Raw genomic sequence first — 22,050 nt, 5'->3', positions numbered from 1 at the left:
TCATAGCATATGTAAGTGCATCAGTGTAATAGCAGAGAATACAATGTTACAGCTACAAAGAAGGTGCAGAGGAAGATCAACTTAAATATGAGAGGTCCATTCAAAAGTCTGATAGTGTTTTTTTTAATTGGGTTATTGAATAAGGATGTTGCTGGCTAGGCTAGATTTTGTTCTTCCCTTTGTTAAGAGTCAACCCAGTGAGCCTGACCTCGGTGGTGGGCAAGTTGTTGGAGGGAATCCTGAGGGACATGTATTTGGAAAGGCAAGGACTGATTCGGGATAGTCAATATTGCTTTGTGCGTGAGAAATCATGTCTCACAAACTTGATTCCGTTTTTTGAAGAAGTAACAAAGAAGATTGATGAGGGCAGAGCAGTAGATGTGATCTATATGGACTTCAGTAAGGCGTTCGACAAGGTTCCCCATGGGAGACTGATTAGCAAGGTTAGATCTTATGGAATACAGGGAGAACTAGCCACTTGGATACAGAACTGGCTCAAAGGTAGAAGACAGAGGGTGGTGGTGGAGGGTTGTTTTTCAGACTGGAGGCCTGTGACCAGTGGAGTGCCACAAGGATCGGTGCTGGGCCCTCTACTTTTTGTCGTTTACATAAATGATTCGGATGTAAGCATAAGAGGTACAGTTATTAAGTTTGCAGATGACACCAAAATTGGAGGTGTAGTGGACAGCAAAGAGGGTTACCTCCGATTACAACACGATCTGGACCAGATGGGCCAATGGGCTGAGAAATGGCAGATGGAGTTTAATTCAGATAAATGCGAGGTGCTGCATTTTGGGAAAGCAAATCTTAGCAGGACTTATACACTTTAATGGTAAGGTCCTAGGGAGTGTTGCTGAACAAAGAGACCTTGGAGTGCAGGTTCATAGCTCCTTGAACGTGGAGTCGCAGGTGGATAGGATAGTGAAGAAGGCGTTTGGTATGCTTTCCTTTATTGGTCAGAGTATTGAGTACAGGAGTTGGGAGGTCATGTTGCGGCTGTACAGGACATTGGTTAGGCCACTGTTGGAATATCGCGTACAGTTCTGGTCTCCTTCCTATCGGAAAGATGTTGTGAAACTTGAAAGGGTTCAGAAAAGATTTACAATGATGTTGCCAGGGTTGGAGGATCTGAGCTACAGGGAGAGGCTGAACAGGCTGGGGCTGTTTTCCCTGGAGCATTGGAGGCTGAGGAGTGACCTTATAGAGGTTTACAAAATTATGAGGGGCATGGGGTTGGGGAGTCCAGAACTAGAGGACATAGGTTTAGGGTGAGAGGGGAAAGATATAAAAGAGACCTAAGGGGCAACTTTTTCAGAGAGGGTGGTACGTGTATGGAATGAGCTGCCAGAGGATGTGGTGGAGGCTGGTACAATTGCAACATTTCAGAAGTATTTGGATGGGTATATGAATCGGAAGGGTTTGGAGGGATATGGGCCGGGTGCTGGCAGGTGGGACTAGATTGGGTTGGGATATCTGGTCGGCATGGATGGGTTGGACCGAAGGGTCTGTTTCCAAGCTGTACATCTCTATGACTCTATAACCACATTGCTGTAGGTCACATCGCCATCGCCAGCCCAGGTAAAGATGGTAGATTTTCAATGAACAAGATAGATTTTTAATTAGCATTGACAGTAGTTAGTTGGTTACTATTGGGCTAATTTGTTTCATTCCAGATGTTTATTGAAATTTCCCACATTACTCTCTCATGCTGTGCATTCCAATTCTATCCACATTTTGTAAAAATGACTATCTTCACATCATTGCTGATGGTTTTGCCAATAAACTTTAAAATGTTTCCTGTTGTTCTTGACTCCTGCAGTGATGAGAACAGTTTCTTCTCACTTATTCAATCCAGACTGCTCAAGGTTTTGAATATGTCTATCAAATCACCTCTCAAAAGGGGAATAGCCTCTGTTTTCTAAATCTATTTAGAACGATTTCTGTAATCTTTTTTCTTATTCTTTCCAGTACTTTCCTACTTTTCCTAAAGTGTGGTGACCAGTTGAAGCCAGATCAATGTTTTATGAAGGTTCACCAAAAACTCTTTGTCTTATACTCTGGAGTGCTGCTTATAAAGCCCAGAATCTACAGCCATTATTAAACACTTTTTCATAGCATCATTAATCTGCCCTCCCATCTTCAACCATTTTTGCATACATGCCCCCTTCCCAACCTTTACTTCTGTATATCTATTAGAATTGTTTGTTTCCTTAATTTTTGTTCTACTGAAGGGTTACCATACTTGATTTGTTAACTCTGCTTTCTCCCCACAGATGCTACCAGACCTGCTGAGTTCCTCCAGCAATTTCTGTTTTAGTATCAGAACTCCAGCATAAACAGTTTGTTTTATTTCCTTAATTTTATATTGCCTTTTCTTGTATATTTTAGTAGAAAGTTTCACTTCACATTTTTTCTGTATTCAAATACTTTAGAGTATAAGAAATAGGAGGAGGAGTAGGCATTTCAGCCCATTAAACCTGCTTCACCATTCAATCAGATCGTGACCGATCCGATTGTGACTTTAACTCCACATTGCTCCCTCTCCCCATTACCCTTGACTTCCTCGTATATCAGAAATCTGTCTTAATTGGCCTTGAGTATATTAAATGACCTTCCATTGCTCTCTGCAGAAGAGATTTCCGACGAGTAACTGCTTCTCAAATTAGATTCTTTCCCGACTGCCTCTAATGGGGAGCCTTTATTTTTATGCTCTGTCTCCTGGTTCTCTTTCTCTGAATCTATCTTGTCAAACCAAGCCAAGCCCACCATCCACAAAAAATGTATTTCATTATGATATTCCTTCGTTCTTGTCAGCTCCAGTAAGTGTAAATCCTCAAAACTATCCCTTCATCCCATGAAAAAACCTAGTCTGTCCTCTATAAACTACCTCCAATTTTATATTTTTCTCAGGTAAGCAGACAAAACTGTAGACAGTACTGTAGGTATGGTCACACCAATGCTGTAGCAAAACTTCTTACACTCTATCATCGTTGAAATAAAGGCCGACCTTCAATTTACTTTCCTAATGACTTGCTATATCTACATGTTGACTTTTTGTGATTCACGTTCATGGACACCCAGGTCCTGTGTCCCGTAACATTCAGCTGTCCCTCTCCATTTAAATAATATGTTGTTATTCCTTTCTTCCTTGCAAAGTAGACAACTTTATGTTTTTCCACATTATATTCCATCTGCAAAATGTTTGCATGCTCAATGATCTGAGTTCCTTTGTAGACTCTTGCAAGCTCTGTTTTTCTTGCAACTTGCTTGCCTGGACTCACTAGAGTATACAAGGATTAGATATCTAATTGAGATATGTAAGATGATAAGGGATTGACAAAATAGATGTAGAGTGGATGTTTCCCCTTGAGGCAATCTAGATGCAGAGGAATGTATTCTTGCAAAGGATCCTGTATCTGTGGATTTCACTCTTCTAGAGTGCAGTGGACGCTGTGACAACGAATAACTTTGAGGATAGACAGATCTTTGATTACTAATTGGAGTGGGGGAGGGGAGTGGTCACGGTTGCCCTAAGAGGTCTTGATGTTGACTCCACATTCTATAGTCTTATGGCATCAGATGAAACATGAGTAAGGAAGCTGCCTCCTAATTACCATATCCTGATCATCTCTACTGATTCTCCAGAGAACGTGTACCATCTATAAGGCACAAATCAGGAGTGGGATGGAATACTGTTCCCTTGCCTGGATGAATACAACTCCAAAAATATTCAGGAGACTCTCTATCGTTCATGACAAAGCAGCTAACTTGATTGACACTGCATTCTCAAACATTCATTCCCTCTCCTGCTGATGCACAGCAGCAGCATGTTCAAGCTGCCCTAGAGAAATTCACTGGGACTCCTTTAACAGCACCTCCAACCTATAACCGCTGCCATCTAGAAGGTTAGGGCAACAAATACATGACAGGACCATAATCTGCAAGTTCCCCTCCAGCCACTCACCATTCTGACTTTGGAAACGTATCACTTCCTTCAGTGTCACTGAATCAAAATCTTGGAACTGTCTGTCTTAGAGCATCATGGGTCTACATACACCAAACGGACTGTAGTTGTTGAAGAAGACAGATCACCACCACCATCAGACAACAGCGGACGGGCAATAAATGCTCAGCCAGTCACTAACACTGACATCCCATGAATTAATGTAAAAAAAAAGATGGAAAGTAGCTGTGGCCCAGCACTGATTTCTGCACCACCCCTCATTATTGTATACAACTAATCCTCTGTCCATGCTAATATGTCATCTCTCAATATCATGAACTCTTAACTTGCAACCTTTTATTTTGCATCTTCATTGAGTATCTTTTGGAAATGCCTAGAACATAATTTGCTGTCAGAGAAGTTGCTTTGCACTTGGCAAATATCCCTGTGCGAGTTGATGATGTACTTCTGAGACTACAAACGTAATTTAAATGGGGTGAAGTGAATTTCCTTGATAACTTGCTGAATATATACAGCTACAGAAAATAAAGTCCCAGTCATCCTCTCTGGGGTGATTTTCTGATGTCAATTAGACCAACTTAAAAGTAATCCTTAGTACCCTCTCACTATTTGACAACTCCTTTTAAAATTGTAGATCTGTTGTGGTCTGCCTAGAATAAAGTTGGACTTTGCTGACAACTTGGAAAAGTATCAGAGTGCTGCTCAATATTTGCAGAAGTATTGCCTGTAAATGAACTAATGCTTTTTGAAAGGATGGGTAAAGCAGAAAATTACAAGTAAAATTAAGTGATGTGCATGCACTTATGGAATATTTCATTGTTTGAGAGTACAGAGTGTATCACTATATTTAGATTTGCTGGTTGTGAAAAGTCATCACATTTTTAGCAGTTTCTTCCTTGTTGAATCTTTAGATTCATAGAATATGTACTGGTGTGTTTGTTAGAAACAACATGAGGAAATTTGTAAATCTTCCTTCGCTGAGAGTCTGACATTGAAATTTGTGCAGCTTATGGAATTAAGCGTGAGCAGTTTTCCAGTTTGTGTTCAGAGTTTTTATTCTAGTCTGTAATGTGATTACACCCAGAGGTTCCATTGCTTTTGTTAAGAACAACACTGTAGAATGCAGCCAGCATTGGAAAACAAAGTAGAAATGAAGTATATCCTGTACTTCATGTCAGTACTGAAGGATATTGGGGAGTAAAATCCATAGTTTTGTATTAGTGTCACCTTCAGATCAGCAGCGGGTGGGCAGGCAGATGCCAGTTTGAAGTAGAAGAACGTAGTCCGTCTTTTTCCATTGATAAAGTAGCCTTTCAGAGTCAATGAGCTCTGTCAATGCAAGCTTGTCAAGGCTACAACTTCATAGACCTGAGAGGCGGTTTGAGAGGTCAGGCCTTTTCAAATCCGCTGTGATGCAAATGAACTTTGCTGCTTAAACAACTATTGGAATTTTTATGTCCGCTCCTTGTCTGTTTCACAAAGTCATTGACGAGACATTCAGTGCTTTTTAAATTGGGATAGCATTGTGATAAAGACCAAGTACAGATTTACGGAGGGCTGAAAGCAGTTAGATCATGTTCTTTTCATGGTACCATTAGAATCAAATCGATTTCCCTCAAGCCTTCAGAATGGCAAATTTTAACAAAGCTTTGGGGCTAGACAAGGGCCAAAATGACTGAACTGAATGTTAATTACACTCGGCAAACTTATTTTCTTTTTATTTCAGACTGAATAGCAAATAAAATTAAGAGGTGGGACTATAAACTGCTGTGTTGTTTACATGCAAAGGAGGGTTCATAGTTTTTTTCCACAAATAACACTGGGCAGCTTTCACAAAGTTTAGATTTGAACATATATTTAACAGATGTTTTTCACCAAATGTAAAACTTTTAACCCTGTTACTTCTATATTATGGTTATGTATCTGACAGGTCACAAGTAATAAATAGGGTTAGTTCAGCACATTATTAGAAGCTAGAAAGTGTTATATCTGGATGGCTGATGTAACCATTAAATAGGGAATTAAACCTCCCCCGAGGGTATTTTTACTTAAAGAAACTGCTGTTCTAATTCTTAAAATGCTACTGGCTTGCCAAGTAAAACTCACCATAACTTGTTAATGTAGCTGCACTATAATCTTAGCAAGAGATTTTATTTTATTAGGTTTTTTTCTACTTCAAATTGAAGTTAAACTGGAGATAAATTTTCAACCTTTTAAATGTATGTTTTATTTCTACAGTCTCTTAAAACTTTTGTTTTCTACAGTTCTGAGTAATTCATTTTTTAAAAAAAATGAAAATACTGATATTTTGGAGCTTGATTATATTCACTTGCTTAAATATATTGTTTGATTGTAATATACACAATGTGTTATACATTTTTTTATAGAAAACTCAGTTGCTAGGTGTCTAGAAGATATTCCACCCCACTTACCAAAATGTGAATTATCAATATATTTTTCATGTTATAGTTGTAATATCAAGCCAGTAACAGTCTTTAAAACAAATGGCTTATAACATCAACGGCAGTTTTAAGTTTCAGAATTTTATTTCAACAATGTAACTTCACATTTGAAGAATGAATTTTCTCACCTATTTTATCATTAAATTTGCAAAGTTTTTAATTTTCTGGTGAAGTTGCTACAGGCTTGACTCTTGCCTCATTAAATTAACAAGAATGGTTACCATACCCATAAAATTTCACTAGGTTGTCTAAACTCTCAGACTTTAAGGGGAAATTATTTCTCCCAAATTCCCATGGGAATATCTGTTCCCCGGTTATTTTGAAAAGTTGCAATTTTTTTAACCAACCTATGAAGCTTAAGTTGTAAGTTATAACAGAAAAGAACAAATGACTACCTCATACCTGTTTTTGCTTTGTTTTCTGACATCCTTTTAAACAGTGATGTACTTTGGTTTGTGAGCAGCAGCTGCATCAATGATGTAGTTGAACTGCAGGGCAATGTTTAATGGCTTTTCTGCACCTGCAGCTATAGAGGCTTATTTTGACACCTGGCTTCATCACTTATTTACCCGCTTCTTCCACCCCCCCCCACTCCAAACCTTTGTAAAAAGAACATTTTTTTTATCTGCTATCGGAGTCCAATTCCCGTTGATATATAGATATATGTTAGTGATATGAAAGGGGTAATCAGTAGGGATTCCTTTGTCTCTCTGGCTCCATTAAACGCAATATTGCTAGTAGTACATGTTCTATTTCTGATTCAAACAAATCACAAACTAGCTTCCAGTCATGGACATCCCCAAATATGCTGCACAGTAAACCATTCTTTTCATTTTTCACAATTAAATCTGATGAAGCAATGTGAACACTATAAGCAAATAGTAAAACATTTCACCAGCTGATGGTTTTACTTTACTGTATTTGGGAAAATAATTTTATCATTCAAGTAATAGTTTGCAGTGCCAGACTTCAAGAAAGGATGTAGCTCTCAACTTTCTGCATTTGCATTAAATCTAATTACTGATTATTCTTTCCAATTTCGATGAGCTGGATCAAGAAACTTAATCATTAAATACCAATAATAGCTTTTAACGAAAACCTCTACGCAACTGTTTTTTCAAGAATGTATAAAATTAATTTGACATTGGGCAGAGCCTTTGATTCACCATTTCAGAAATACTGTATCAAATATGGATATGCAAACACATTTTAAAATATTCTGACTATGTAGATTTTGACAGCGTTTCCTATATACATCTTGCTCTTTGTTTTATATATATCACATCTGTATTTGTTGCATGCATTATTTTGTAATTAACTTAATAACTAAAATGATATTAAAATTAAGTACTTTATAATAATAAATTTCTCCTTTGATTTGGGCACGGGGGAGTGGGGGTACACAAGAGAAATGAGCACCATTTTAGTTAACTATATAACACTAAAGGTGCTTTGGCAGAACACAGAGCCTGTGGTATAAGACCACCCTGTATTCAGTCACTGTCCCCACACCTCTTTGCTTCTTCCATTCATACAAGCAGCTGCACTGCAAAGTTTTTCAGAAGCCAGTCAAGAGTAAAATTCTACCTCATTTGTCTTCCAGACACGAAGATCGATCGAGAAGTTATTAGAATGGGAAAACAATAGGTTATACCACAAGGTGAGTGCCGCAGGGAGCAACTTTAGCATGGGGTTCAGACCATTGGGGTCTGAATTGCACAGTATGGAAACAGATGCTTTTGTTGGTAGAAAAATATGAAAGATGGATAAATGGGTTTGTCTGGATGTAGGAATAAAATGGAAGTCATTTTTCTTTCTTTTCTCCATTTCTTTTCCAGCTGTGCTTGCACTGGAGACTGAGCAAAAGGAAATGTGAAACCAATAACATGATGGAATATGTAAGTTAAAGGGCTGTTTTGTTACTTTCTCTATTAAATGATCATTTATTTTGCTTCTGATCTTATTCTTTCAACAGTTATTAATCAGAAAGGTGTCAGCCTACTTAGTCGCTTGAGTGGAAAAATTTATTACGGTCCACAGATGCACATATTCACGTGCAAGGCAGATTTATAAAGTTATGAATGGCCTGAAAACAAGGCTTGCACTGTGTTCTGAAAATAATAAATTAATTGCCAGAATGAATGAACTGAAATGAATTAAGGGGGTTGGTGTGTCTGTCCAAAGAGAAGAATCTTTATTAAAGTTCATCACAAAAATGTTTAAGCCTGTTTTAGTTTAACTATGCAAAGTAAAATGGTAATCTATCTTCCAAACACACACACTGCAATCTGAACAATAATCTAATGGGGAAGTGACGGGTCCCATGAGAACCAAGTACAATCATTGTTGTGGTCAATGAGTAGACAGAACGGCTATTTATTGAGTAGAAACCTCATAAAGCTGGAGTTAAATTTGTGACCAAAGCATGCATGCAGTTTCCTTGTTTGCTTTGAAATCGTTAAAGGAATACAGCTTGGGTCGTTGAATTTTGTATTGCATTTGTCAGAAGCTTCTGAAATGTTTTGAGTATTTTATAAACTTGATATTGTTCAGTCAAAAAAAAAATTGAGAGTTAGGGTTGATCACATTGTGACAGATTTGTAGAATAAAAATTTTGTCTTCCACAGTTCCTTCACCAATCTCACATCACTCACATTCAGATATGATAGTGAATTTCTTGCTATACCTACACACCAGGTCCCTATAAGATGAGGCACATCATTTGATGTCACTGTTGTGTGCCTGGTAATATGATCTCAGTTTAAGGGAAGAATTGAGGAGGGACAGACAAGAATGGACAACAGCTTAGGATAACTTGCTAATACTGAATACTGTAGACAGAGGGACAATACCTAAATGATGTCTGCTGTTAAAATGCATTACTTGTTTTTTTTAAAATGCAAGTAGAACGAAAATGTTCTGAGATTGGTATGTAAATTGCATTGCCCATTGCATATAGTTATATGGTCATTCTTCAGTTTCTGATCCTCAATTTGATTCAAATTGATTAATTGCATCATAACTTCTCCCAAAATATTTACATTAATTGATATTTTTCTTAGAGGATACAAATTAATTTTGGAGGATTCCCTTGTGTTAAGCGTCTGTATTCCGTGGAAACTTTTAAGATTGTGAAAGGATTAGATTTTAGTAGACTTTCACTCTTCATTTTATTGTTAGAAAGCATTATATCTCATATTCTTTCTTCTTGTGGAATTTCACACATGTTATTTAACATCTACTTAATGTCTAATTTAAATATAAGCTTTTCTTATCACCTTTCTTCTGTTAATGGTATTGAAAACCCTATTTGAAGCCAAAGTCTACAAGATAACAAAAGCCTTTCAAAATGCTTTTTTGTGTGGAACAGCACCCATTCGCTGAATTGATTGCTATAGATTATTTGTAACATCAGCAACTATATCAAACATGTTGATTTATGAGAATGTGAAAGGCACGTGAAGAGTTTTTTGTAATGCAAAGGAGGGAGGACCTGAGTGAGTTGTTAAAGATTTTTCTCTTCACAGATAGCAATGTCATGTTCCTCGTCTCCAAACAAACTTAGTGTTTGAATTAAGGTTCATTCTTTGCTGGTACAAACTTTCATTTATAGTTACAGCTAAAGATTAGCTGTATATTGATTTCTTTTTAAATTTAAGATAATTGGCTTGGAGCAAGATAAGCTAGCACAAATGTTGATATCAATTTTAAATTATTTTCAGTAAACAAATCAGTAGAATTTATTAAATACTAAATAAATTGTAGCATTAATGACAAAATAACAGAACTCATCATGTTGATCCTGTACTTCACCAGAGTTAACATCAGAATTTTGACTCTTATAAAGGATACATTATGTTTCACTTACATTATAATCTTATCAGCAATAGCACCCCAAACTTTGTCAGCAATATCTCAAGACACATAATTTCTTCAAGTGTTTTCTCCCAGCAGAGGCGCACACTAAATGGCTATTGTTAGTGGCATATTTCTAAATTTTTCTGGTTCTGCACAGCTTGCTTTAAAGAGCAAAAACATCTTCAATAAATATGGTGCCTTTAACACTGTATTGTATAATGAGGCATGTCTCAAAAGTAGTCAGAAGTTCAATTCCAAATCGGAATTGAGAATTGGAAAAAGTAACTGAAGGTGTGATTCAAGAATAATAACCTTGCCCAGCATGGGGAAGGCCATTTTGACATTGCCGCAATATTTTTAAAGTTCACTTCCCCTACTCCTCACGTCCTTCAATTTTTATTTTCCAAGTATTTATTCACTTCTGTTATTCACTTCACTTTTATTAGAGATTTCTGATGAGGCATTACATGTCATTTCAGCTCTGTACTTTCAAAAAGGAGCAGCTTCCTCTGAACCTCTTATTTCATTTTTGGCTATCTGAAATGTATACCCTCCAGTTATTAAACCACTATCCTGTGAAAATAATAATTCCCAATTTACGAAATGTCCCCATAATTTAAATACCCTATCAAATTCTATTTTAAATTCCATTGCATAATGAAATTAAATGAAATATTTTGAGCTCCTGTTTCTTTTCTTTCTCATAATTAAAATCTCACCCCTAATGTTATGGTGAATCTTCTCTGTAACCTTTCCACTGACTTGATACTATTCCCAAATAATGACACTAAACTGGGACAAAGCATTCTGACTGGACCCTGGTCTGGACTGGAATTTTTTGAGGTCTAATTCTTCCTCTCTGCTTTTGATTCCCCTATTTGGAAAACATTAGGTCCCATAAGCTTTATCAAGTTGACCATCCACTTCTAAAGATTTCACATGTTCCCCTGTGTCTTCACTGTAGGCTATGCCTTTTGAAGCTTTTACTTCTTCCTCTCAAATAGAATTTTCATTTTTCTGTGCTAATCTAATTTCACCCCTTTATGTGTAAACTATGAATTAACCTGTTTTCTTTCTTTTTAGTCAGTTGCAACCCACATCATATGAACTATAATTTGTATTTTGCTGATGCAAACTTTGATCTTTATGCAATCTTTATAACCAGTTGTTCCAGCCCTGGGCGACAGCACTTGCTCCAACCCTCATTGGTAAGAAAAATGTCCAGGTGTCAATTGTCCTTCTAACCAATTTCCTATCCATACTAGCACATGCTACTTTATATTGATTTTTAGCAACAAATCTCCAATACAGGACTTTGTAAAAGCCATTGTCCTTGAAAGTTGCTCATTTTCATTATCAATGTACTTTTATTTCTTCAAGTAACAAAGAAAAAGTTGGTTGACATTCACCTACCTTCTGTAAAACTATACTTGTTTTCTTTAATTAGATTTTATGGCCTTTAGTTGAGTAGTAATTCGTCCCATATGATGACCCTTAACTATGACCAACATTCAGCTCATTGGCTTAACCCTTTTCAAATAAAGACAACTTTTCAGTCCCCTTGTATAATTTACAAATTTAAGGGAACTTTTTGATAAGTTAAATTCCTATCCTCAGCTGTTTCTCACAATCCTTCCCTAACACTCTGCATCATAAAAGCCTAAAATCTCTTCCACCTAACACTTCAGAAACTGGTTGAACTTTTGAATGTAATTAAAATTGGTCTCTACCTTAGTTTCGTAAGCTATTGTTATTGAAGGTTTCCAAATATGTCAGGTTCATGGTGCTATATCTCTTCAGAACTTTACAGAAAAGGTATTTAAAATAATGATTGGTCAATTTTATTGACTGGTAATATTTTGCAAACAAAATTAATTGTGTTCAAGCATGCAACTTCTTAATTACTGTGCAATTTCTGTTTATATTAGCCAGGTATTTGTGCAGCACTAATTGTAATCTAAGAGTATTGTGATCGTCAGACATTGGTAGTTAGAATGCTGGAATCATAGTTGACTCATGACCATCAAATTTGAGAAAGGACATAATAGATGGTTTACATAGAAACATAGGACCAAAGTAGGCCTTTTGACCCCATTCAATGTGATCATTCAGTTGGCTGATTACCCAACTGAATAACTAGTTCCCCTTTTCCCTGTACCTTTTGATCCCTTTAACTCTAAGTCCTCTCTCCAATTCCATCTTGAAATCATTCAGTATTTTGGCATCAACTGCTTTCTATGGTGCCAAATTCCATCAGCTCACCACTCTCTGGATGAAGAAGTTTCTCCTCATCCCTAAATGGTTTATCCATGTCCATAGACTGTGACCCCTGGTTCTGGATTCCTGCATCAAGAAAATCCTTCCTGCGTCTACCTTGTCTAGTCCTGTTAGAAATGCTCGAAATCTAGCAATTTCCCCATTACTGACATCAGGCTGACTGGTCTATGGTTTCTGGATTTCTCCCTACTTTCCTCCTTAATTATGTGGGTTACATTAGTTACCCTCCAATCTGTAGGAATCTTTGAGGTTGATCAACAATGCATGCACTGTTTCTAAGGCCATTTCAGTAAGCACTCTTAAGATATAGATTATCAGGCCTTGAGGATTTATTGGCCTTCAATCCCATCAATTTCCCAATAAGTAGGGAATTGGTAGTTCCCTACTAATACTCATCTCCTTCAGTTTCTCCCTTTTACTAAACCCTATGTTCCCCTTTTACAAATATTATTTGTGTTTTCCTTCATGAAAGCAGAACCAAAGTATGTATTTAGTTGGTCAACCATTTCTTTGTTCCCTGTTACAAATTCCCCTATTTCAGGCTATAGAGGACCAACATTTTTCATCATCAATCTTTTTCTCTTCACATATCTATAGAAACAGATATGCCGTAAATTTTATGTTTCTCAAAATTTATGGCATATCTGTTGGCTGTCATTCCTCCGTATTAGTCTTATTGATACATTGTTTGGACATAATTGTTTTGTTTTTAATAACTATTTTGTTTTCAATTTCTTCCTTCTCAGGTCATCTTAATAGAGTTTTTACCGAAGACGCCAATATTTCGACCAGACTAGCAACAGACTTTGTTATCAGAGACTTGGTTCAAGTGTGTTGTCCTTCCAATGGTGCCTTGCTTGGTATTCCTAGTGAGGATTGTTTGTCTCAGAGATTCTTATTATTGTTATCCAATTTTTCATTCCTTGTTTGTCCATACATTTTTGCTCAAATTAACTTTTTCTATGTTTCTCAATTTGCATTCCATCTTTCCTTCTTAATAATTCACTTAGGATGTTTATCTTATTATTCCTCTTATTTGGTTCTCACCACCTTCTTTTAAAATGCTTCTAATAGTCATCATGATCCTTGATGCAGATTTCCTTTTGCATACAACAACTTTACAACACTCACCAAAGTAATGGCTGTACAGTTACTAAAATAATCAGTTTGGTAATAATGCCTGTGAATGGTTCCACATTTGTCTAGAGGCTTTTGATAAAGGAATAAAATTACTATTTTCTTTATTAGAAAAATCAAATTCTCTCCATATTCTCTACGCAGTACCTGCAGAACAAACAGATGTAGCTTCTTTGTGCTATGTTGTTCTCTCATTTCATTTTAATGCACCACGTTTTTTCATTTCTTTCCTTTTTCAAATTTGAACTTGAGACCAACAGTGCACACACACAGAAACACATTCTACTACGGCTATGGAAGTAACAACATTCATATGAAGAAAACAGAAGAAATAAGGTCAAATGGCTCTGCCTACATGTTAAGCATTGAACTCAAAACAAATGGACTGCAATACCTTGAAATAATACTGTAACAAAATGAGAAGAAGGCCTTTGCATGCATTGTATGGTCATTTGAAGCTGGGACCATGGAAAATGCAGCAGTATCACAGCCAGAAAATGGATACTTTGTTCAGGTAGCTGCCATAAATTGTGGCTTTTACAACTTCTGTTACTCTATTTGTTTACTTTTTTTCTGTACAAATTAGATTTGCATATAGATATGTTTATTTGCTGTATAGATGTTCACAAATTATAGTTCATTATTCAGACTTGTGTATATTGTATAGACTTTTAGATCAGGTCATTTAAAAAAATTTCTGCACCTCAGATAATGGGACTTTGAGTGCATTCAAAGAACTGCTCCTTTCCATTCAGTTGAATGCTACCAGGAGTCATGGTGCAGGTTGAAATTTTTTTTAGTTTTTTTTAATTATAGGTTTGCTCAGACTTTTAGAAAGTCAGTTATCTCTCTGAAATTGACCCTTGTTATTGAAAGGGTCAGTTTTTATTTTTAAATACAAAATCTGGAATATAGAGACAATCCTTAAAATTAAATTCCCATATGTTGGGTTAGTGTCTTTGCCTGCACCTTGGAAAAAAAACAATTACCTATCTCTTGCATTTGTTCAAAATATCCCACAATGAATTTCAATTTGTGAAATATATGAAGATTGTATTATTAAATTTGATCAGATGTGCCACTATTCAATTCACTTGCAACTTCTGAGTTATAAAAATCGACTTTATAATTAACTTGAGGCTTTTGCTCTAGATCATAATGTAATACTGTCCTGGATAATATGCTAGTACATCAACTTTATACCTAGTTCTGAAGCACAGAGAGTAAGGGAAAACATCAAGATTTCACATAACATTCCTTTTCATTTTGTGTTTTTAAAAAAGCTTTATCATTCTGCTGTGATAGAGAGGGGAAGATATTTTGTTTCTCATTTGTACAAATGTTATAATAACCTGACAGACCAAAGGAAGTAGAAGTTTTGTTTGATAGCAATTCGGTAATTTCTGATTTGTTCTCTTTATAGCGAAATATGTCATCCATTTATTGTAACCTAAGGATCAGTACTACCCAGTCAATTCATTAATTGTGTAGCCATTCTATAAGCAATAATGTTTCTGTGGACGTATGATCTGCCACCAGCTAATCAACTTTTTATTGCTGGCTAATTGTTTCAGTCAGGTCATATGCATGTTCAGATGTTATGTTTGTTGTTTATATTGCATTTGTATCTGCTTGTGCTCATGGTTTACTTCAAATTCATTTAGATTATCTGGCTGCAAGTGACTGTCCTAAGGGCAATGTACACAGAATTCCTACAAATGGCTAAATGAGAACGAGTTAATTCAGAAATAAAAGACACTGGTCAGAAATATTTAGCATTGTAATATTAATACAACTTTACTTTAAATATGAATACAAATTTCTTGTGATTTTATCAAAGCATTAGAACACATCTCCATTGGAAATCAAGCACTGCCTATTATTATAAACACATTGATCTTTGTGTTGGATTGAGTTTCATAATTTTATTTTGTGGGCCTATGGGTTGTTATCTCTGTGCTTGAATGTTATGCCTTGGGAAAAGGACAAAATGATTGAAAACACATCAGCTAAATCTTGGTACACATGTCAGTGGCGTGTATGGCGTGCTCATCCCTCTAATTCTCGTCCATCACTTTGCTAAAATGGACTAATTATTAATAAAAGAAATATATGTACTAATATCAAGTAATTTTCCTTTCACATTTTATCTTTAACTAGTCCCTAACAATCACTCATGATAGTGTTCTAAACTTGGTCGAGTAGCAGGATTTCTGTATAACTACCAGATGCACTTGAGTAATTATAAAGCGCAGTTTTCTTTCACGTTGGCCAAAATATCTTTCTTTGCTGTAAGTGATAATTTACTGAAAGTCTGTGAAACAATGGCTTTCTAGTTGTAGGTTAAATCTATTTAATCATCTTTACAGTACTGGCTTTATGTAACTGCAGCAAACTTTTAAATTCCTTAATGTACTGTACATTTGGAATTTTGGTGTGTAATTTTTTTTTGCTATAGGTTATCAGGAAACCTGACCCTAGATTGGAGTTTCTCTGCAATGAGTCTTGTATTAAATCATCTTTTGTGAATTAAAAGTTATTTTATCCACAACAGTATAATCCAGGTTTGTGTTAGAAAGGAAGTGATTTTCAAATTAGTAAGAAGTCATAACTTAAGTTTTGACTGAAACTCATTGTGTTCAGAGGTGAATGTAAAATTAGCAGATGTGAAAAATGCAATTGATGCTTTTTGAACAGTTTAGCAATACGAAAAATATAGAAACTTAGAAAATAAGATTAGGAGTAGGCCATTTGGCACTTCAAACCTGCTCCAACATTCAATATGATTATGGCTGAATGTTAACTTAGTACTCTGTTCCCAATACCCTTTGAGCCCTTCAGTCTTAAAAGCTATACCGAACTCCTGTTTGAAAACATTTGATGTTTTGGCCTCAACTGCTCTCTGTGGCAGAGAATTCCACAGGGTCACCACTGACTGGGTGAAGAACTTTCTCCGGCAAATAAATAGTAATGTCTTGAAAAGAGTCCACATTACAGAAGAGGAGGTGCTGGAGGTCTTAAAATAATAAAAGTAGATAGATCCCTGAGACCTGATCAAGTGTATCCTGGGATGTTGTAGGAAGGTAGGGAAGAAATTGGGGGGGCCCCAAGCAGAGATGGCCACGGATGAGTTGTTGTAAGACTGGAGGATAACTCATGTGCTACTATTTAATAATGGCAGCAAGGAAAAGCCAGGGGATTACAGACCAATGAATCTGACTTCAGTGGTGGTGATTGTTAGAGGGGATATGAGAGACAGGATCCACATGCATTTGGAAAGGCAAAGACTGATTAGGGATAGTTAGCATGGCTTCGTGCATGAGAAATGTCTCACAAACAGTTGAATTTTTTGAAGGGGTGGCAAAAAAGATTGATGAAGTCAGAGTGGTAAATATGGATTTCAGCAAAGTCTTTTGCAAGGTTCCACATGGTAGATTGGTTAGTAAGGTTAGATCACGTGGGATCCAAGGAGAACTAACCAGTTGGATACAAAATTGGCTTGATGTTAGGATGGTGATAGAGGTTATTATTCAGATTGGAGGCCTGTGACCAGTGGTATGCTGCAAGGATTGGTGCTGGGTCCATTATTGCTTTGGATGAGCATATAGGAGGCATGGTGAATAGGTTTGTGGTTAACACCAAAATTGGCAGTGTAGTGGACAACAAAGAAGGTTATCTAAGAGTACAAAGGGAGGGAAATGGCAGATAGAGTTTAATTTAGATAAATACAAAGTGTTACATTTTGATAAGAGAAACCAGATCGGGATTTATACTGCTAATGGTAGGGCCCTCGGGAGTGTGGTTGAACAGAGAGATCTAGAAATGCAGGTACATAGTTCCTTGAAAGTACTCACAAGTAGAGAGGATGGTGAAGATCCTTCATCAAGTCAGGAGTCAGAACATCATGTTGGGGCTGTACAAGACATTAGTGAGGCCACATTTGGAGTGCTGCATACAATTCTGGTTGCTGTAGGAAGGATGTTTTTAAACTGGAAAGGGTACAAAAAAAACTTACAAGAATGTTACTGAGACCAGAGAGTTTGAGTTAGGAGAGGCTGGATTGGCTGGGACTGTTTTCCCTGGAGTGTAGAAGGCTGAGGAGTGACCTTGTAGACATTTATAAACTCATGAGGCGCATCGATCAGGTGAAAAGCCAAGGTCTTTTCCCCAGCGTAGCGGAGTCCAAAATTAGGGGGCATGGGTTTAAGGAAAGAGGAAAAAGATTTAAAAGGGACATGAGAGGCAACTTTTTCCACACAGGATGGTGTGCACATAGAACGAGCTGCCAGAGGAAACTGGTGGAAGCGAGTACAATTACAAAATTTAGAAGACACTTGGACAGATACATGGGTTGGAATGGTTTAGAGGGATATGGGTCAAATGCAGGAAAATGGGACTAGTTCAGTTTAGGAAATCTGGTTGGCATGGACAAGTTGGGCCAAAAGGTCTGTTTCTATGCTGTGGCTCTAACCCGTGCATGATCTACCCTGTATCCCTTAGACTATGACCCCTGTTTCTGGACTCCCTGGTCATTGGGAACATCCTTACGATGTTTACTCTGTTTAGTCCTGTTAGAGCTTTATAGGTTTTGATATTGCTCCTCATTCTCCTGAACTCCTGTAGTCTTATATCCAGTCTGACATCAGAACATCAGTCTTGCCATCCTAGGAATCAGTCTGGTAAGCTTTGTGGCACTCCCTCCATAGGCAAGCATCCATCCCAAGGAGACCAAAAGTGCATGTCATACTCCAAGTGTGGTCTCCCCAAGGGTATTTAAAAAGGCAAGGATTGATTAGGGATAGTCAGCATGGCTTTGTGCATGGGAAATCATGTCTCACAAACTTGATTCCGTTTTTTTGAAGTAACAAAGAGGATTGATGAGGGCAGAATAGTAGACGTGATCTATATAGAATTCAGTAAGGCGTTCGGCAAGGTTCCCCATTGGAGACTGGATAGCAAGATTAGATCTCATGGAATACATGGAAAACTAGCCATTTGGATACAGAACTGACTCAAAGGTAGAAGACAGAGGGTAGTGGAGGAGGGTTGTTTTTCAGACTGGAGGCCTGAGACCAGTGGAGTGCCACAAGGATCTGTGATGGGTCCACTGCTTTTCAGCATTTATCCACATGATATGGATGTGAGCATAAGAGGTATAGTTAGTAAGTTTGCAGATGACACCAAAATTGGAGTTGTAGTACAAAAGTGAAGAAGGTTACCTCTGATTATAACAGGATCTTGATCAGATGGGCCAATGGGCTTAGAAGTGGCAGGTGGAGTTTAATTTAGATAAATGTGAGGTGCTGCATTTTGGGAAAGCAAATCTTAGCGGGACTTATATACTTAATGGTAAGATCCGAGGGAGTGTTGCTGAACAAAGGTACCTGCTCCTTGAAAGTAAGTCGCAGGTAGATAGGATAATGAAGAAAGCGTTTGGTATGCTTTCCTTTATTGGTCAGAGTATTGAATGCAGGAGTTGGGAGGTCATGTTGTGGCTGTACAGGACATTGGTTAGGCTACTTTTGAAATATTGCGTGCAATTCTGGTCTCCTTCCTATCGGAAGGATGTTGTGAAACTTGAAAGAGTTCAAAAAAGATCTACAAGGATGTTGCCAGGGTTGGAGGATTTGAGCTATAGGGAGAGGTTGAATAGGCTGGGGCTGTTTTCCCTGGAGCATCGGAGGCTGAGGGGTGACCTTATACAGGTGTATAAAATCATGAAGGGCATGGACAGGATAAATAAACAAGGTCTTTTCTTTGGAATGGAGGAGTCCTGAACAGAATGAGAGGGGAAAGATATGAAAGAGACCTAAGGGACAATTTTTTCACGCAGACGGTGGTGCGTGTGCGCAATGGGTTGCCAGAGGAAGTGGTGAAGGCTCATACAATTGCAACATTTAACAGATATCTGGATGGGTATATGAACAGGAAGGGTTTGGAGGGATATGGGCCAGATGCTGGTAAGTGCGACTAGATTGGGTTGGGATATCTGATCAGCATGGCCGAGTTGGACCAAAGGGTCTGTTTCCATGCTGTACATCTCTGACTCTATGACCCTGCGTAATTGCAGCCAGTCATCCCTGCTGCTGTACACCAGACCTCCCTCAGTGAAAGCCAGTATACCACTTATCTTTTTCACTGACTCCTGCACCTGAATGCTTACTCTCAGTGACTGGTGTATGAGGATATCCAGGTCTCATTGCACCACCACTTTTGCCATCTCTCGCCATTCAGGAAGGGTTTCTACTGTGAATCTTCAGAAATCATAAACATGTTTCTAAAGACCTTTTCTTAATATAATATGCAAATGTGCAGAAGAATTCATTGCTGAAAGAGCATTTGAAGAAATGTTTTTACTTAATGGAGTTAATGAAAATATTGCTGAAAAAGGACGCATTGTGTCAAAGTATTTTCTCTTGTGCTCATTGGGACATTTTACAAGAGGATCAATTCACGGGAAAACCAGCATTTATATTGCATGCCAAGAGGATGCTGATTGATTGGCAAGTAGATACTGTTTAGTAACGGTGTTGCCATGTAGAGTGCACCCACTAATGCTGTTAATTGCCAGGCTAGGTTAAGCAGGTTGACTCTGGAGCATTGCCCAGTGAAATGAGCTAGCTAATAGCTGTCAATAATTTTGGTGAGTTGAAATCAGTATGTGTGCATGCTATTTGTATTTGCAAAGAGTAGGGCTCTGTGTATTAATAGCTTCCAATACATACACATGTGCCATACCATCACTTTGACTGATGACTCTTAACTGGTTGTCAATGTAATTCTCTGACGTTCAGACTTATCCAACAAATGACTAGTTAGAGAATCATATGTAGGTTGGGGACTGTGTTGCATGCTTTGCAAGTGCAATCTGATTGGATTTGGCAAGTACCTTGATTTTCTTGAGAGATTTCAAACAATGAAGGAACTGAACTGTTTGACTGCAGTTTAAATGACTTGATTACAAGGATATGACCTGCCAGTCTTTGGGACAGCATCACACCAGCACTGAAATTCACATATCACATTACTCATTTGTGTGATAAGTCGAACATCTTTTTAGTTTGACAGCAGCATCCTGTTAGTGGCAAACACTACTCATCTGGCTTTTGGATGGAAACAGCATGAATGTGTACATGTATTATGCCTGTTTCAACTCAACAGTGACTGCTATTCTGTGGCCTATTTTTCGGGGCAATGTTCCAACCAATCAACCAACCTGTCTGGTTTAAGGGTTAAAGTTTTGACAGTGAACTATCAATCAGCATTAATGGATGCCTTCTCTATGGTAGCACCTCTACCAAACAGCATCTACTTGCCAATCAATCAGCATTCTCTCATGCAGTATAACGTTTTTCTTTTGAATTCATGTTCTTGTAAAATATCTTGGTGAATGTAAGACAAAAAACATTGATAGATGTTGTCCTCCAAGCAACGTACTAAACTACTATTAATTAAAATATTTATAGGCTATCCATTACATCTATTACAGAATTAATTAGATAATCAACAATATGTAAACCACTGCATTTGGAATTTACCTGAACACAACAGGACTTTTTTTATTATGAGAGATGAGTAGAAAAGACATAAGAAGAAATTGAACATTGTTGTGATACATGTTACTGGATGTATGGAAACATAAATTGGCTGAATTGTCCTGGGTGTTCTCATTATCTTTGCGCCTATTAGTTAGTAGTTAATTGTCATTTAATTCTTTGCTAAATCTCTTGGTTGGAGGAGCTACACGTCAGACTTTAACAGCATGATTAATAAAAATGATGTTCCTTAACAATTTGTCCATTTTTCAATTGTGATATCTCACAAAAACAGGAAGGTGACCAGATCATTTTGAACTTTTGCAACAAATCCACATTCCAAACAAAAGCTAGTTGCTTGTTGCAAATATCTATGAGCATTGCAAACAGACCAGGCCATCAGGCAACTAGGTGAAAGTGAGGACTGCAGATGCTGGAGATTAAAGTCAAGATTAGAGTGATGCTGGAAATGCACAGCAGGTCAGGCAGCATCTGAGGAACAGGAAAATTGATGTTTTGGGCAGCACACATACTAAAATTGAAACGATACAGAGAAAAGTAACATGGCCCCTGCGCAAGGCATCCGTTAACTGTCATCTGTTGACCTAAGAACTTAAGAAAATCAACCAGGTTGGGAAGACCACTTTTACCAGAAGTATTTTAGAGTTTTTAACCACTTCGATGTCCAAATGATTATATAGAGAGAGTGAAACCTTTAATTTGGCAATACCAGCTTCTGCTCAAAAATGGGCAATATGACAATGAAAATTGGTTACCAATCTTGTTTTGTGCATAACATTTACTTGTCTTCTGTTAG

General features: G+C 37.4%; 1 protein-coding gene and 1 non-coding gene across 2 annotated transcripts in view; both read left to right on the top strand.

Annotated features, from left to right (window-relative positions):
• Positions 1 to 15,819, top strand: part of LOC122550239 (cysteine-rich hydrophobic domain-containing protein 2) — a 62,126-nt gene extending 46,307 nt beyond the window's left edge. Inside the window, exons 4-6 of the mRNA XM_043690998.2 lie at positions 8,030 to 8,086; positions 8,265 to 8,324; positions 13,308 to 15,819. Coding sequence (XP_043546933.1) covers positions 8,030 to 8,086; positions 8,265 to 8,324; positions 13,308 to 13,358 — 168 coding nt within the window. The 3' untranslated portion in view covers positions 13,359 to 15,819. The remainder of the gene's footprint in view (positions 1 to 8,029; positions 8,087 to 8,264; positions 8,325 to 13,307) is intronic.
• Positions 15,820 to 21,744: 5,925 nt separating this feature from the next.
• LOC122556016 (U6 spliceosomal RNA) lies at positions 21,745 to 21,848 on the top strand. Its single transcript, XR_015758831.1, has one exon. It is a non-coding gene; the product is annotated as a U6 spliceosomal RNA (small nuclear RNA).
• Positions 21,849 to 22,050: the final 202 nt, after the last annotated feature.

This window comes from Chiloscyllium plagiosum, unplaced genomic scaffold, assembly GCF_037043375.1.
Source record: "Chiloscyllium plagiosum isolate Xiang-an unplaced genomic scaffold, Cpla_swu_hap1 HiC_scaffold_1, whole genome shotgun sequence".
In the NCBI taxonomy this organism is placed as follows: domain Eukaryota; kingdom Metazoa; phylum Chordata; class Chondrichthyes; order Orectolobiformes; family Hemiscylliidae; genus Chiloscyllium; species Chiloscyllium plagiosum.
The sequence above is the reverse complement of the archived record's forward strand: the minus strand, read 5'-3'. Positions and strand labels throughout refer to the sequence as shown.